This window comes from Dendrobates tinctorius, unplaced genomic scaffold (genome assembly GCF_039654945.1).
Source record: "Dendrobates tinctorius isolate UK_male_01 unplaced genomic scaffold, ASM3965494v1 ptg000424l, whole genome shotgun sequence".
Taxonomy (NCBI): Eukaryota; Metazoa; Chordata; class Amphibia; order Anura; family Dendrobatidae; genus Dendrobates; species Dendrobates tinctorius.
Genome location: NW_027362088.1, coordinates 273,109 through 288,136, shown reverse-complemented (window position 1 = coordinate 288,136; position 15,028 = coordinate 273,109). Strand labels below are relative to the sequence as shown.

The following is a 15,028-nucleotide window of genomic DNA, read 5'->3' as shown; positions in this document are numbered from 1 at the left end:
CTCTATTCCAGGTTAATATATTTTAGGTGTCTCTAGTTCAGGTTCCTCTACTTTCAGGCTTCTCTCTTCCAGGTTAATATATTTTAGGTGTCTCTAGTTCAGGTTCCTCTACTCCCAGGCTTCTCTATTCCAGGTTAATATATTTTAGGTGTCTCTCCAGTTCAGGTTCCTCTACTCCCAGGCTTCTCTATTCCAGGTTAATATATTTTAGGTGTCTCTAGTTCAGGTTCCTCTACTCCCAGGCTTCTCTACTCCAGGTTAATATATTTTAGGTGTCTCTAGTTCAGGTTCCTCTACTCCCAGGCTTCTCTATTCCAGGTGAATATATTTTAGGTGTCTCTAGTTCAGGTTCCTCTACTCCCAGGCTTCCCTATTCCAGGTTAATATATTTTAGGTGTCTCTAGTTCTGGTTCCTCTACTCCCAGGCTTCTCTATTCCAGGTGAATATATTTTAGGTGTCTCTAGTTCAGGTTCCTCTACTCCCAGGCTTCTCTATTCCAGGTTAATATATTTTAGGTGTCTCTAGTTCTGGTTCCTCTACTCCCAGGCTTCTCTATTCCAGGTGAATATATTTTAGGTGTCTCTAGTTCAGGTTCCTCTACTCCCAGGCTTCTCTATTCCAGGTTAATATATTTCAGGTGTCTCTAGTTCTGGTTCCTCTACTTTCAGGCTTCTCTATTCCAGGTTAATATATTTTAGGTGTCTCTAGTTCAGGTTCCTCTACTCCCAGGCTTCTCTATTCCAGGTTAATATATTTTAGGTGTCTCTAGTTCAGGTTCCTCTACTTTCAGGCTTCTCTATTCCAGGTTAGTTTATTTTAGATGTCTCTAGTTCCCTCTCTGAGATTAGTAATTACAGATGTTTATTTTGCAGTCGCTGGTTCTCTATTCAGAATAACCAACTGGTTTATCAGAAGAAGGTGGTGAGTACAGAAGAAGTTCTCCACTGTCAATGTAGAGCCGTCAGACAGATCCTGGAGTTAGGAAGAAGTTAATGAAGGATCTCAGAGTTTCCAGTACAACCATTAGTAATGCAGACACCTTTCATACGTACACAGCCCCTGTTTTCTGCGCCCGTGGAACATTGCCGATAGGTTGTGTTGAGAGCTTCAGGCGCGTTGAAATGCTGAAGTGAAATGCTGCAAAAACGTTTCCACTTCAATATTCCTTACTCAGTGAGGTGATGCCATGAGAACAAGCCGCTCCAATGGAAGCCATTCCTTAACTTTTAATTCATTCTCGCTTAGAAAAACTAAGTTCGTATTCATGCTTGGTCATATCGGCTGCAAATGGAGGGGCTGACAACCTTCCAAATCTGATGTACATGCTGGTTGTCACCAGGACGGTGATAGAAGAGGAGCTGGTGATGCAGTACGAGGCGCATGGTCTCATGTCTGATCACATGGCATCACCAGGGGGCAAGGCTAACAACTTTCCACACACCATATTCAGGCTCCCTATAGGCAGTGTTGTCAGCATGGAGTTGTCCACACTCTGTCATTGACTTATATGTTGTATTACGATGGAATGACTGATTCTTCTTCCAGAACGTTCTGACGGTTGTGATCGTTGATCTTCGACTCTGTGCCGTGAAGTTGTGTCCTGACGCAGACAGAAGATTCTGCTTTGAAGTTGTGTCCCCATCAAAGTAAGACTACGCTGCCCACCATTGTATCTGTACATGTACAGGGTCAGGCACTGGTCCTCACCATTGTATCTCTACATGTACAGGGTCAGGGATGGCTCCTCACCATTGTATCTCTACATGTACAGGGTCAGGGATGGCTCCTCACCATTGTATCTCTACATGTACAGGGTCAGGGATGGCTCCTCACCATTGTATCTCTACATGTACAGGGTCAGGCACTGCTCCTCACCATTGTATCTCTACATGTACAGGGTCAGGGGCTGCTCCTCACCATTGTATCTCTACATGCACAGGGTCAGGGGCTGCTCCTCACCATTGTATCTCTACATGTACAGGGTCAGTGACTGCTCCTCACCATTGTATCTCTACATGTACAGGGTCAGGCACTGCTCCTCACCATTGTATCTCTACATGCACAGGGTCAGGGGCTGCTCCTCACCACTGTATCTCTACATGTACAGGGTCAGGCACTGCTCCTCACCATTGTATCTCTACATGTACAGGGTCAGGCACTGCTCCTCACCATTGTATCTCTACATGTACAGGGTCAGGCACTGCTCCTCACCATTGTATCTCTACATGTACAGGGTCAGGGACTGCTCCTCACCATTGTATCTTTACATGTATAGGGTCAGGGATGGCTCCTCACCATTGTATCTCTACATGTACAGGGTCAGGGGCTGCTCCTCACCATTGTATCTCTACATGTACAGGGTCAGGGGCTGCTCCTCACCATTGTATCTCTACATGCACAGGGTTAGGGATGGCTCCTCACCATTGTATCTCTACATGTACAGGATCAGGGGCTGCTCCTCACCATTGTATCTCTACATGTACAGGGTCAGGGGCTGCTCCTCACCATTGTATCTCTACTTGTACAGGGTCAGGGACTGCTCCTCACCATTGTATCTCTACATGTACAGGGTCAGGGACGGCTCCTCACCATTGTATCTCTACAAGTAGAGGGTCAGGGACGGCTCCTCACCATTGTATCTCTACATGTACAGGGTCAGGGATGGCTCTTCACCATTGTATCTCTACATGTACAGGGTCAGGGACTGCTCCTCACCATTGTATCTTTACATGTATAGGGTCAGGGATGGCTCCTCACCATTGTATCTCTACTTGTACAGGGTCAGGGACTGCTCCTTACCATTGTATCTTTACATGTATAGGGTCACGGATGGCTCCTCACCATTGTATCTCTACATGCACAGGGTCAGGGATGGCTACTCACCATTGTATCTCTACATGTACAGGGTCAGGGATGGCTACTCACCATTGTATCTCTACATGTACAGGGTCAGGGATGGCTCCTCACCATTATATCTCAACATGTACAGGGTCAGGTCAGGCTCCACACCGTTTTATCTCTACATGCACAGGGTCAGGGATGGCTCCTCACCATTGTATCTCTACATTTACAGGGTCAGGGGCTGTTCCTCACCATTGTATCTCTACATGTACAGGGTCAGGCACTGCTCCTCACCATTGTATCTCTACATGTACAGGGTCAAGGATGGCTCCTCACCATTGTATCTCTACATGTACAGGGTCAGGGACTGCTCCTCACCATTGTATCTTTACATGTATAGGGTCAGGGATGGCTACTCACCATTGTATCTCTACATGTACAGGTTCAGGGACTGCTCCTCACCATTGTATCTCTACATGTACAGGGTCAGGGACTGCTCCACACCATTGTATCTCTACATGTACAGGGTCAGGGATGGCTTCTCACCATTTTATCTCTACATGTACACGGTCAGCAGCAGCTACTCTCCATTGTATCTCTACATGTACAGGGTCAGGGATGGCTCCTCACCATTGCATCTCTACATGTACAGGGTCAGGGATGGCTCCTCACCATTGTATCTCTATATGTATAGGGTCAGAGATGGCTCCTCACCATTGTATCTCTACATGTACAGGGTCAGGGATGGCTCCACACCATTGTATCTCTACATGCACAGGGTCAGGCACTGCTCCTCACCATTGTATCTCTACATGTACAGGGTCAGGGGCTGCTCCTCACCATTGTATCTCTACATGTACAGGGTCGGGGCTGCTCCTCACCATTGTATCTCTTCATGTACAGGGTCAGGGACTGCTCCTCACCATTGTATCTCTACATGTACAGGGTCAGGGGCTGCTCCTCACCATTGTATCTCTACATGTACAGGGTCAGAGACTGCTCCTCACCATTGCATCTTTACATGTATAGGGTCAGGGATGGCTCCTCACCATTGTATCTCTACATGTACAGGGTCAGGGATGGCTCCTCACCATTGTATCTCTACATGTACAGGGTCAGGGATGGCTCCTCACCATTGTATCTCTTCATGTACAGGGTCAGTGATGGCTACTCACCATTGTATCTCTACATGTACAGGGTCAGGTAAGGCTCCACACCGTTTTATCTCTACATGCACGGGGTCAAGGATGGCTCCTCACCATTGTATCTCTACATGTACACGGTCAGCGGCTGCTACTCACCATTGTATCTCTACATGTATAGAGTCAAGGATGGCTCCTCACCATTGTATCTCTACATGTACAGGGTCAGGAGCTGCTCCTAACCATTGTATCTCTTCATGTACAGGGTCAGGGACTGCTCCTCACCATTGTATCTCTACATGAACAGGGTCAGGGACAGCCCCTCACCATTGTATCTCTACATGTACAGGGTCAGGGTTGGCTCCTCACCATTGTATCTGTACATGTACAGGGTCAGGGACTGCTCCTCACCATTGTATCTCTACATGTACAGGGTAAGGGACTGCTCCTCACCATTGTATCTCTTCATGTACAGGGTCAGGGACTGCTCCTCACCATTGTATCTCTACATGTACAGGGTCAGGGACAGCCCCTCACCATTGTATCTCTACATGTACAGGGTCAGGGTTGGCTCCTCACCATTGTATCTGTACATGTACAGGGTCAGGGACTGCTCCTCACCATTGTATCTCTACATGTACAAGGTCAGGGATGGCTCCTCAGCATTGTATCTCTACATGTACAGGGTCAGGGATGGCTCCTCACCATTGTATCTCTACTTGTACAGGGTCAGGGACTGCTCCTTACCATTCTATCTCTACACTTACAGGGTCAGGGGCTGCTCCTCACCATTGTATCTCTACATGTACAGGGTCAGGGATGGCTCCTCACCATTGTATCTCTACATGTACAGCGTCACGGATGGCTCCTCACCATTGTATCTCTACATGCACAGGGTCAGTGACTGCTCCTCACCATTGTATCTCTACATGTACAGGGTCAGTGATGGCTCCTCACCATTGTATCTCTACATGATCAGGGTCAGGGGCTGCTCCTCACCATTGTATCTCTACATGTACAGGGTCAGGGGCTGCTCCTCACCATTGTATCTCTTCATGTACAGGGTCAGGGACTGCTCCTCACCATTGTATCTCTACATGTACAAGGTCAGGGATGGCTCCTTACCATTGTATCTCTACATATACAGGGTCAGGGGCTGCTCCCCACCATTATATCTCTACATGTACAGGGTCAGGGGCTGCTCCTCACCATTGTATCTCTACATGTACAGGGTCAGGGGCTGTTCCTCACCATTGTATCTCTACAAGTAGAGGGTCAGGGACTGCTCCTCACCATTGTATCTCTACATGTATAGGGTCAGGGCTGCTCCTCACCATTGTATCTCTACATGTACAGGGTCAGGGATGGATCCTCACCATTGTATCTCTATATGTACAGGGTCAGGGGCTGCTCCTCACCATTGTATCTCTACATGTACAGGGTCAGGGATGGCTCCTCAGCATTGTATCTCTACATATACAGGGTCAGGGGCTGCTCCTCACCATTGTATCTCTACATGCACAGGGTCAGGGGCTGCTCCTCACCATTGTATCTCTACATGCACAGGGTCAGGGATGGCTCCTCACCATTGTATCTCTACATGTACAGGGTCAGGGACTGCTCCTCACCATTGTATCTTTACATATACAGGGTCAGGGACTGCTCCTCACCATTGTATCTCTACATGTACAGGGTCAGGGATGGCTCCTCACCATTGTATCTCTACATGTACAGGGTAAGGGATGGCTCCTCACCATTTTTTCTCTACATGTACAGGGTCAGGGATGGCTCCTCACCATTGTATCTCTACATGTACAGGGTCAGGGATGGCTCCTCACCATTGTATCTCTACATGTACAGGGTCAGTGATGGCTCCTCACCATTGTATCTCTACATGTACAGGGTCAGGGGCTGCTCCTCACCATTGTATCTCTACATGTACAGGGTCAGCGGCTGCTCCTCACTATTGTATCTCAACATGTACAGGGTCAGGGACTGCTCCTCACCATTGTATCTTTACATATACAGGGTCAGGGACTGCTCCTCACCATTGTATCTCTACATGTACAGGGTCAGAGGCTGCTCCTCACCATTGTATCTTTACATATACAGGGTCAGGGACTGCTCCTCACCATTGTATCTCTACATGTACAGGGTCAGGGGCTGCTCCTCACCATTGTATCTCTACATGTACAGGGTCAGGGGCTGCTCCTCACCATTGTATCTCTACATGTACAGGGTCAGGGGCTGCTCCTCACCATTGTATCTCTACAAGTACATTCAGGGACTGCTCCTCACCATTGTATCTCTACATGTACAGGGTCAGGGACTGCTCCTCACCATTGTATCTCTACATGTACAGGGTCAGGGACTGCTCCTCACCATTGTATCTCTACATGCACAGGGTCAGGGGCTGCTCCTCACCATTGTATCTCTACATGCACAGGGTCAGGGATGGCTCCTTACCATTGTATCTCTACATGTACAGGGTCAGGGACTGCTCCTCACCATTGTATCTCTACATGTACAGGGTCAGGGGCTGCTCCTCACCATTGTATCTCTACATGTACAGGGTCAGTGATGGCTCCTCACCATTGTATCTCTACATGTACAGGGTCAGGGACTGCTTCTCACTATTGTATCTCTACATGTACAGGGTCAGGGACGGCTCCTCACCATTGTATCTTTACATATACAGGGTCAGGGACTGCTCCTCACCATTGTATCTCTACATGTACAGGGTCAGGGGCTGCTCCTCACCATTGTATCTTTACATATACAGGGTCAGGGACTGCTCCTCACCATTGTATCTCTACATGTACAGGGTCAGCGGCTGCTCCTCACTATTGTATCTCTACATGTACAGGGTCAGGGACTGCTCCTCACCATTGTATCTTTACATATACAGGGTCAGGGACTGCTCCTCACCATTGTATGTCTACATGTACAGGGTCAGGGGCTGCTCCTCACCATTGTATCTTTACATATACAGGGTCAGGGACTGCTCCTCACCATTGTATCTCTACATGTACAGGGTCAGGGACTGCTCCTCACCATTGTATCTTTACATATACAGGGTCAGGGACTGCTCCTCACCATTGTATCTCTACATGTACAGGGTCAGCGGCTGCTCCTCACTATTGTATCTCTACATGTACAGGGTCAGGGATGGCTCCTCACCATTGTATCTCTACATGTACAGGGTCAGGCACTGCTCCTCACCATTGTATCTCTACATGTACAGGGTCAGGGGTTGCTCCTCACCATTGTATCTCTACATGTACAGGGTCAGGGCTGCTCCTCACCATTGTATCTCTACATGTACAGGGTCAGGGACTGCTCCTCACCATTGTATCTCTACATGTACAGGGTCAGGGACGGCTCCTCACCATTGTATCTCTACATTTACAAGGTCAGGGATGGCTCCTCACCATTGTATCTCTACATATACAGGGTCAGGGGCTGCTCCCCACCATTATATCTCTACATGTACAGGGTCAGGGGCTGCTCCTCACCATTGTATCTCTACATGCACAGGGTTAGGGATGGCTCCTCACCATTGTATCTCTACATGTACAGGATCAGGGGCTGCTCCTCACCATTGTATCTCTACATGTACAGGGTCAGGGGCTGCTCCTCACCATTGTATCTCTACTTGTACAAGGTCAGGGACTGCTCCTCACCATTGTATCTCTACATGTACAGGGTCAGGGACGGCTCCTCACCATTGTATCTCTACAAGTAGAGGGTCAGGGACGGCTCCTCACCATTGTATCTCTACATGTACAGGGTCAGGGATGGCTCTTCACCATTGTATCTCTACATGTACAGGGTCAGGGACTGCTCCTCACCATTGTATCTTTACATGTATAGGGTCAGGGATGGCTCCTCACCATTGTATCTCTACTTGTACAGGGTCAGGGACTGCTCCTTACCATTGTATCTTTACATGTATAGGGTCACGGATGGCTCCTCACCATTGTATCTCTACATGCACAGGGTCAGGGATGGCTACTCACCATTGTATCTCTACATGTACAGGGTCAGGGATGGCTACTCACCATTGTATCTCTACATGTACAGGGTCAGGGATGGCTCCTCACCATTATATCTCAACATGTAGAGGGTCAGGTCAGGCTCCACACCGTTTTATCTCTGCATGCACAGGGTCAGGGATGGCTCCTCACCATTGTATCTCTACATTTACAGGGTCAGGGGCTGTTCCTCACCATTGTATCTCTACATGTACAGGGTCAGGCACTGCTCCTCACCATTGTATCTCTACATGTACAGGGTCAAGGATGGCTCCTCACCATTGTATCTCTACATGTACAGGGTCAGGGACTGCTCCTCACCATTGTATCTTTACATGTATAGGGTCAGGGATGGCTACTCACCATTGTATCTCTACATGTACAGGTTCAGGGACTGCTCCTCACCATTGTATCTCTACATGTACAGGGTCAGGGACTGCTCCACACCATTGTATCTCTACATGTACAGGGTCAGGGATGGCTTCTCAGCATTTTATCTCTACATGTACACGGTCAGCAGCAGCTACTCTCCATTGTATCTCTACATGTACAGGGTCAGGGATGGCTCCTCACCATTGCATCTCTACATGTACAGGGTCAGGGATGGCTCCTCACCATTGTATCTCTATATGTATAGGGTCAGAGATGGCTCCTCACCATTGTATCTCTACATGTACAGGGTCAGGGATGGCTCCACACCATTGTATCTCTACATGCACAGGGTCAGGCACTGCTCCTCACCTTTGTATCTCTACATGTACAGGGTCAGGGGCTGCTCCTCACCATTGTATCTCTACATGTACAGGGTCGGGGCTGCTCCTCACCATTGTATCTCTTCATGTACAGGGTCAGGGACTGCTCCTCACCATTGTATCTCTACATGTACAGGGTCAGGGGCTGCTCCTCACCATTGTATCTCTACATGTACAGGGTCAGAGACTGCTCCTCACCATTGCATCTTTACATGTATAGGGTCAGGGATGGCTCCTCACCATTGTATCTCTACATGTACAGGGTCAGGGATGGCTCCTCACCATTGTATCTCTACATGTACAGGGTCAGGGATGGCTCCTCACCATTGTATCTCTTCATGTACAGGGTCAGTGATGGCTACTCACCATTGTATCTCTACATGTACAGGGTCAGGTAAGGCTCCACACCGTTTTATCTCTACATGCACGGGGTCAAGGATTGCTCCTCACCATTGTATCTCTACATGTACACGGTCAGCGGCTGCTACTCACCATTGTATCTCTACATGTATAGAGTCAAGGATGGCTCCTCACCATTGTATCTCTACATGTACAGGGTCAGGAGCTGCTCCTAACCATTGTATCTCTTCATGTACAGGGTCAGGGACTGCTCCTCACCATTGTATCTCTACATGAACAGGGTCAGGGACAGCCCCTCACCATTGTATCTCTACATGTACAGGGTCAGGGTTGGCTCCTCACCATTGTATCTGTACATGTACAGGGTCAGGGACTGCTCCTCACCATTGTATCTCTACATGTACAGGGTAAGGGACTGCTCCTCACCATTGTATCTCTTCATGTACAGGGTCAGGGACTGCTCCTCACCATTGTATCTCTACATGTACAGGGTCAGGGACAGCCCCTCACCATTGTATCTCTACATGTACAGGGTCAGGGTTGGCTCCTCACCATTGTATCTGTACATGTACAGGGTCAGGGACTGCTCCTCACCATTGTATCTCTACATGTACAAGGTCAGGGATGGCTCCTCAGCATTGTATCTCTACATGTACAGGGTCAGGGATGGCTCCTCACCATTGTATCTCTACTTGTACAGGGTCAGGGACTGCTCCTTACCATTCTATCTCTATACTTACAGGGTCAGGGGCTGCTCCTCACCATTGTATCTCTACATGTACAGGGTCAGGGATGGCTCCTCACCATTGTATCTCTACATGTACAGCGTCACGGATGGCTCCTCACCATTGTATCTCTACATGTACAGGGTAAGGGATGGCTCCTCACCATTTTTTCTCTACATGTACAGGGTCAGGGATGGCTCCTCACCATTGCATCTCTACATGTACAGGGTCAGGGATGGCTCCTCACCATTGTATCTCTACATGCACAGGGTCAGTGACTGCTCCTCACCATTGTATCTCTACATGTACAGGGTCAGTGATGGCTCCTCACCATTGTATCTCTACATGATCAGGGTCAGGGGCTGCTCCTCACCATTGTATCTCTACATGTACAGGGTCAGGGGCTGCTCCTCACCATTGTATCTCTTCATGTACAGGGTCAGGGACTGCTCCTCACCATTGTATCTCTACATGTACAAGGTCAGGGATGGCTCCTCACCATTGTATCTCTACATATACAGGGTCAGGGGCTGCTCCCCACCATTATATCTCTACATGTACAGGGTCAGGGGCTGCTCCTCACCATTGTATCTCTACATGTACAGGGTCAGGGGCTGTTCCTCACCATTGTATCTCTACAAGTAGAGGGTCAGGGACTGCTCCTCACCATTGTATCTCTACATGTATAGGGTCAGGGCTGCTCCTCACCATTGTATCTCTACATGTACAGGGTCAGGGATGGATCCTCACCATTGTATCTCTATATGTACAGGGTCAGGGGCTGCTCCTCACCATTGTATCTCTACATGTACAGGGTCAGGGATGGCTCCTCAGCATTGTATCTCTACATATACAGGGTCAGGGGCTGCTCCTCACCATTGTATCTCTACATGCACAGGGTCAGGGGCTGCTCCTCACCATTGTATCTCTACATGCACAGGGTCAGGGATGGCTCCTCACCATTGTATCTCTACATGTACAGGGTCAGGGACTGCTCCTCACCATTGTATCTTTACATATACAGGGTCAGGGACTGCTCCTCACCATTGTATCTCTACATGTACAGGGTCAGGGATGGCTCCTCACCATTGTATCTCTACATGTACAGGGTAAGGGATGGCTCCTCACCATTTTTTCTCTACATGTACAGGGTCAGGGATGGCTCCTCACCATTGTATCTCTACATGTACAGGGTCAGGGATGGCTCCTCACCATTGTATCTCTACATGTACAGGGTCAGTGATGGCTCCTCACCATTGTATCTCTACATGTACAGGGTCAGGGGCTGCTCCTCACCATTGTATCTCTACATGTACAGGGTCAGCGGCTGCTCCTCACTATTGTATCTCTACATGTACAGGGTCAGGGACTGCTCCTCACCATTGTATCTTTACATATACAGGGTCAGGGACTGCTCCTCACCATTGTATCTCTACATGTACAGGGTCAGAGGCTGCTCCTCACCATTGTATCTTTACATATACAGGGTCAGGGACTGCTCCTCACCATTGTATCTCTACATGTACAGGGTCAGGGGCTGCTCCTCACCATTGTATCTCTACATGTACAGGGTCAGGGGCTGCTCCTCACCATTGTATCTCTACATGTACAGGGTCAGGGGCTGCTCCTCACCATTGTATCTCTACAAGTACATTCAGGGACTGCTCCTCACCATTGTATCTCTACATGTACAGGGTCAGGGACTGCTCCTCACCATTGTATCTCTACATGTACAGGGTCAGGGACTGCTCCTCACCATTGTATCTCTACATGCACAGGGTCAGGGGCTGCTCCTCACCATTGTATCTCTACATGCACAGGGTCAGGGATGGCTCCTTACCATTGTATCTCTACATGTACAGGGTCAGGGACTGCTCCTCACCATTGTATCTCTACATGTACAGGGTCAGGGGCTGCTCCTCACCATTGTATCTCTACATGTACAGGGTCAGTGATGGCTCCTCACCATTGTATCTCTACATGTACAGGGTCAGGGACTGCTTCTCACTATTGTATCTCTACATGTACAGGGTCAGGGACGGCTCCTCACCATTGTATCTTTACATATACAGGGTCAGGGACTGCTCCTCACCATTGTATCTCTACATGTACAGGGTCAGGGGCTGCTCCTCACCATTGTATCTTTACATATACAGGGTCAGGGACTGCTCCTCACCATTGTATCTTTACATATACAGGGTCAGGGACTGCTCCTCACCATTGTATGTCTACATGTACAGGGTCAGGGGCTGCTCCTCACCATTGTATCTTTACATATACAGGGTCAGGGACTGCTCCTCACCATTGTATCTTTACATGTACAGGGTCAGCGGCTGCTCCTCACTATTGTATCTCTACATGTACAGGGTCAGGGACTGCTCCTCACCATTGTATCTTTACATATACAGGGTCAGGGACTGCTCCTCACCATTGTATGTCTACATGTACAGGGTCAGGGGCTGCTCCTCACCATTGTATCTTTACATATACAGGGTCAGGGACTGCTCCTCACCATTGTATCTCTACATGTACAGGGTCAGGAGCTGCTCCTCACCATTGTATCTCTACATGTACAGGGTCAGGGGCTGCTCCTCACCATTGTATCTCTACACGTACAGGGTCAGGGACTGCTCCTCACCATTGTATCTCTACATGTACAGGGTCAGGGACTGCTCCTCACCATTGTATCTTTACATATACAGGGTCAGGGGCTGCTCCTCACCATTGTATCTCTACATGTACAGGGTCAGGGGCTGCTCCTCACCATTGTATCTCTACATGTACAGGGTCAGGGACTGCTCCTCACCATTGTATCTCTACATGCACAGGGTCAGGGGCTGCTCCTCACCATTGTATCTCTACATGCACAGGGTCAGGGGCTGCTCCTCACCATTGTATCTCTACATGCACAGGGTCAGGGATGGCTCCTCACCATTGTATCTCTACATGTACAGGGTCAGGGGCTGCTCCTCACCATTGTATCTCTACATGTACATGGTCAGGGATGGCTCCTCACCATTGTATCTCTACATGTACAGGGTCAGTGATGGCTCCTCACCATTGTATCTCTACATGTACAGGGTCAGGGACTGCTTCTCACTATTGTATCTCTACATGTACAGGGTCAGGGACGGCTCCTCAACATTGTATCTCTACATGTACAGGGTCAGTGATGGCTCCTCACCATTGTATCTCTACTTGTACAGGGTCAGGGACTGCTTCTCACTATTGTATCTCTACATGTACAGGGTCAGGGACGGCTCCTCACCATTGTATCTCTACATGTACAGGGTCAGTGATGGCTCCTCACCATTGTATCTCTACATGTACAGGGTCAGTGATGGCTCCTCACCATTGTATCTCTACATGTACAGGGTCAGGGATGGCTCCACACCATTGTATCTTTACATGTACAGGGTCAGGGACTGCTCCTCACCATTGTATCTCTACATGTACAGGGTCAGGGACTGCTCCTCACCATTGTATCTTTACATATACAGGGTCAGGGACTGCTCCTCACCATTGTATCTCTACATGTACAGGGTCAGGGACTGCTCCTCACCATTGTATCTTTACATATACAGGGTCAGGGGCTGCTCCTCACCATTGTATCTCTACATGTACAGGGTCAGGGGCTGCTCCTCACCATTGTATCTCTACATGTACAGGGTCAGGGGTTGCTCCTCACCATTGTATCTCTACATGTACAGGGTCAGGGACTGCTCCTCACCATTGTATCTTTACATATACAGGGTCAGGGACTGCTCCTCACCATTGTATCTCTACATGTACAGGGTCAGGGGCTGCTCCTCACCATTGTATCTCTACATGTACAGGGTCAGGGGTTGCTCCTCACCATTGTATCTCTACATGTACAGGGTCAGGGACTGCTCCTCACCATTGTATCTTTACATATACAGGGTCAGGGACTGCTCCACACCATTGTATCTCTACATGTACAGGGTCAGGGGCTGCTCCTCACCATTGTATCTCTACATGTACAGGGTCAGGGGCTGCTCCTCACGATTGTATCTCTACATGTACAGGGTCAGGCACTGCTCCTCACCATTGTATCTCTACATGTACAGGGTCAGGGGTTGCTCCTCACCATTGTATCTTTACATATACAGGGTGAGGGGCTGCTCCTCACCATTGTATCTCTACATGTACAGGGTCAGGGGCTGCTCCTCACCATTGTATCTCTACATGTACAGGGTCAGGGGTTGCTCCTCACCATTGTATCTCTACATGTACAGGGTAAGGGATGGCTCCTCACCATTTTTTCTCTACATGTACAGGGTCAGGGATGGCTCCTCACCATTGTATCTCTACATGTACAGGGTCAGGGATGGCTCCTCACCATTGTATCTCTACATGTACAGGGTCAGTGATGGCTCCTCACCATTGTATCTCTACATGTACAGGGTCAGGGGCTGCTCCTCACCATTGTATCTCTACATGTACAGGGTCAGCGGCTGCTCCTCACTATTGTATCTCTACATGTACAGGGTCAGGGACTGCTCCTCACCATTGTATCTTTACATATACAGGGTCAGGGACTGCTCCTCACCATTGTATCTCTACATGTACAGGGTCAGGGGCTGCTCCTCACCATTGTATCTTTACATATACAGGGTCAGGGACTGCTCCTCACCATTGTATCTCTACATGTACAGGGTCAGGGGCTGCTCCTCACCATTGTATCTCTACATGTACAGGATCAGGGGCTGCTCCTCACCATTGTATCTCTACAAGTACATTCAGGGACTGCTCCTCACCATTGTATCTCTACATGTACAGGGTCAGGGACTGCTCCTCACCATTGTATCTCTACATGTACAGGGTCAGGGACTGCTCCTCACCATTGTATCTCTACATGTACAGGGTCAGGGGCTGCTCCTCACCATTGTATCTCTTCATGCACAGGGTCAGGGGCTGTTCCTCACCATTGTATCTCTACATGCACAGGGTCAGGGATGGCTCCTCACCATTGTATCTCTACATGTACAGGGTCAGGGACTGCTCCTCACCATTGTATCTCTACATGTACAGGGTCAGGGGCTGCTCCTCACCATTGTATCTCTACATGTACAGGGTTAGGGGCTGCTCCTCACCATTGTATCTCTACATGTACAGGGTCAGTGATGGCTCCTCACCATTGTATCTCTACATG

The 15,028-nt window shown here is 48.8% G+C and overlaps 1 protein-coding gene across 1 annotated transcript in view; it reads left to right on the top strand.

Annotated features, from left to right (window-relative positions):
• Nucleotides 1–15,028, top strand: part of ACAP1 (ArfGAP with coiled-coil, ankyrin repeat and PH domains 1) — a 316,878-nt gene that overhangs the window by 142,401 nt on the left and 159,449 nt on the right. Inside the window, exons 11-12 of the mRNA XM_073564058.1 lie at nt 874–922; nt 1,547–1,647. Coding sequence (XP_073420159.1) covers nt 874–922; nt 1,547–1,647 — 150 coding nt within the window. The remainder of the gene's footprint in view (nt 1–873; nt 923–1,546; nt 1,648–15,028) is intronic.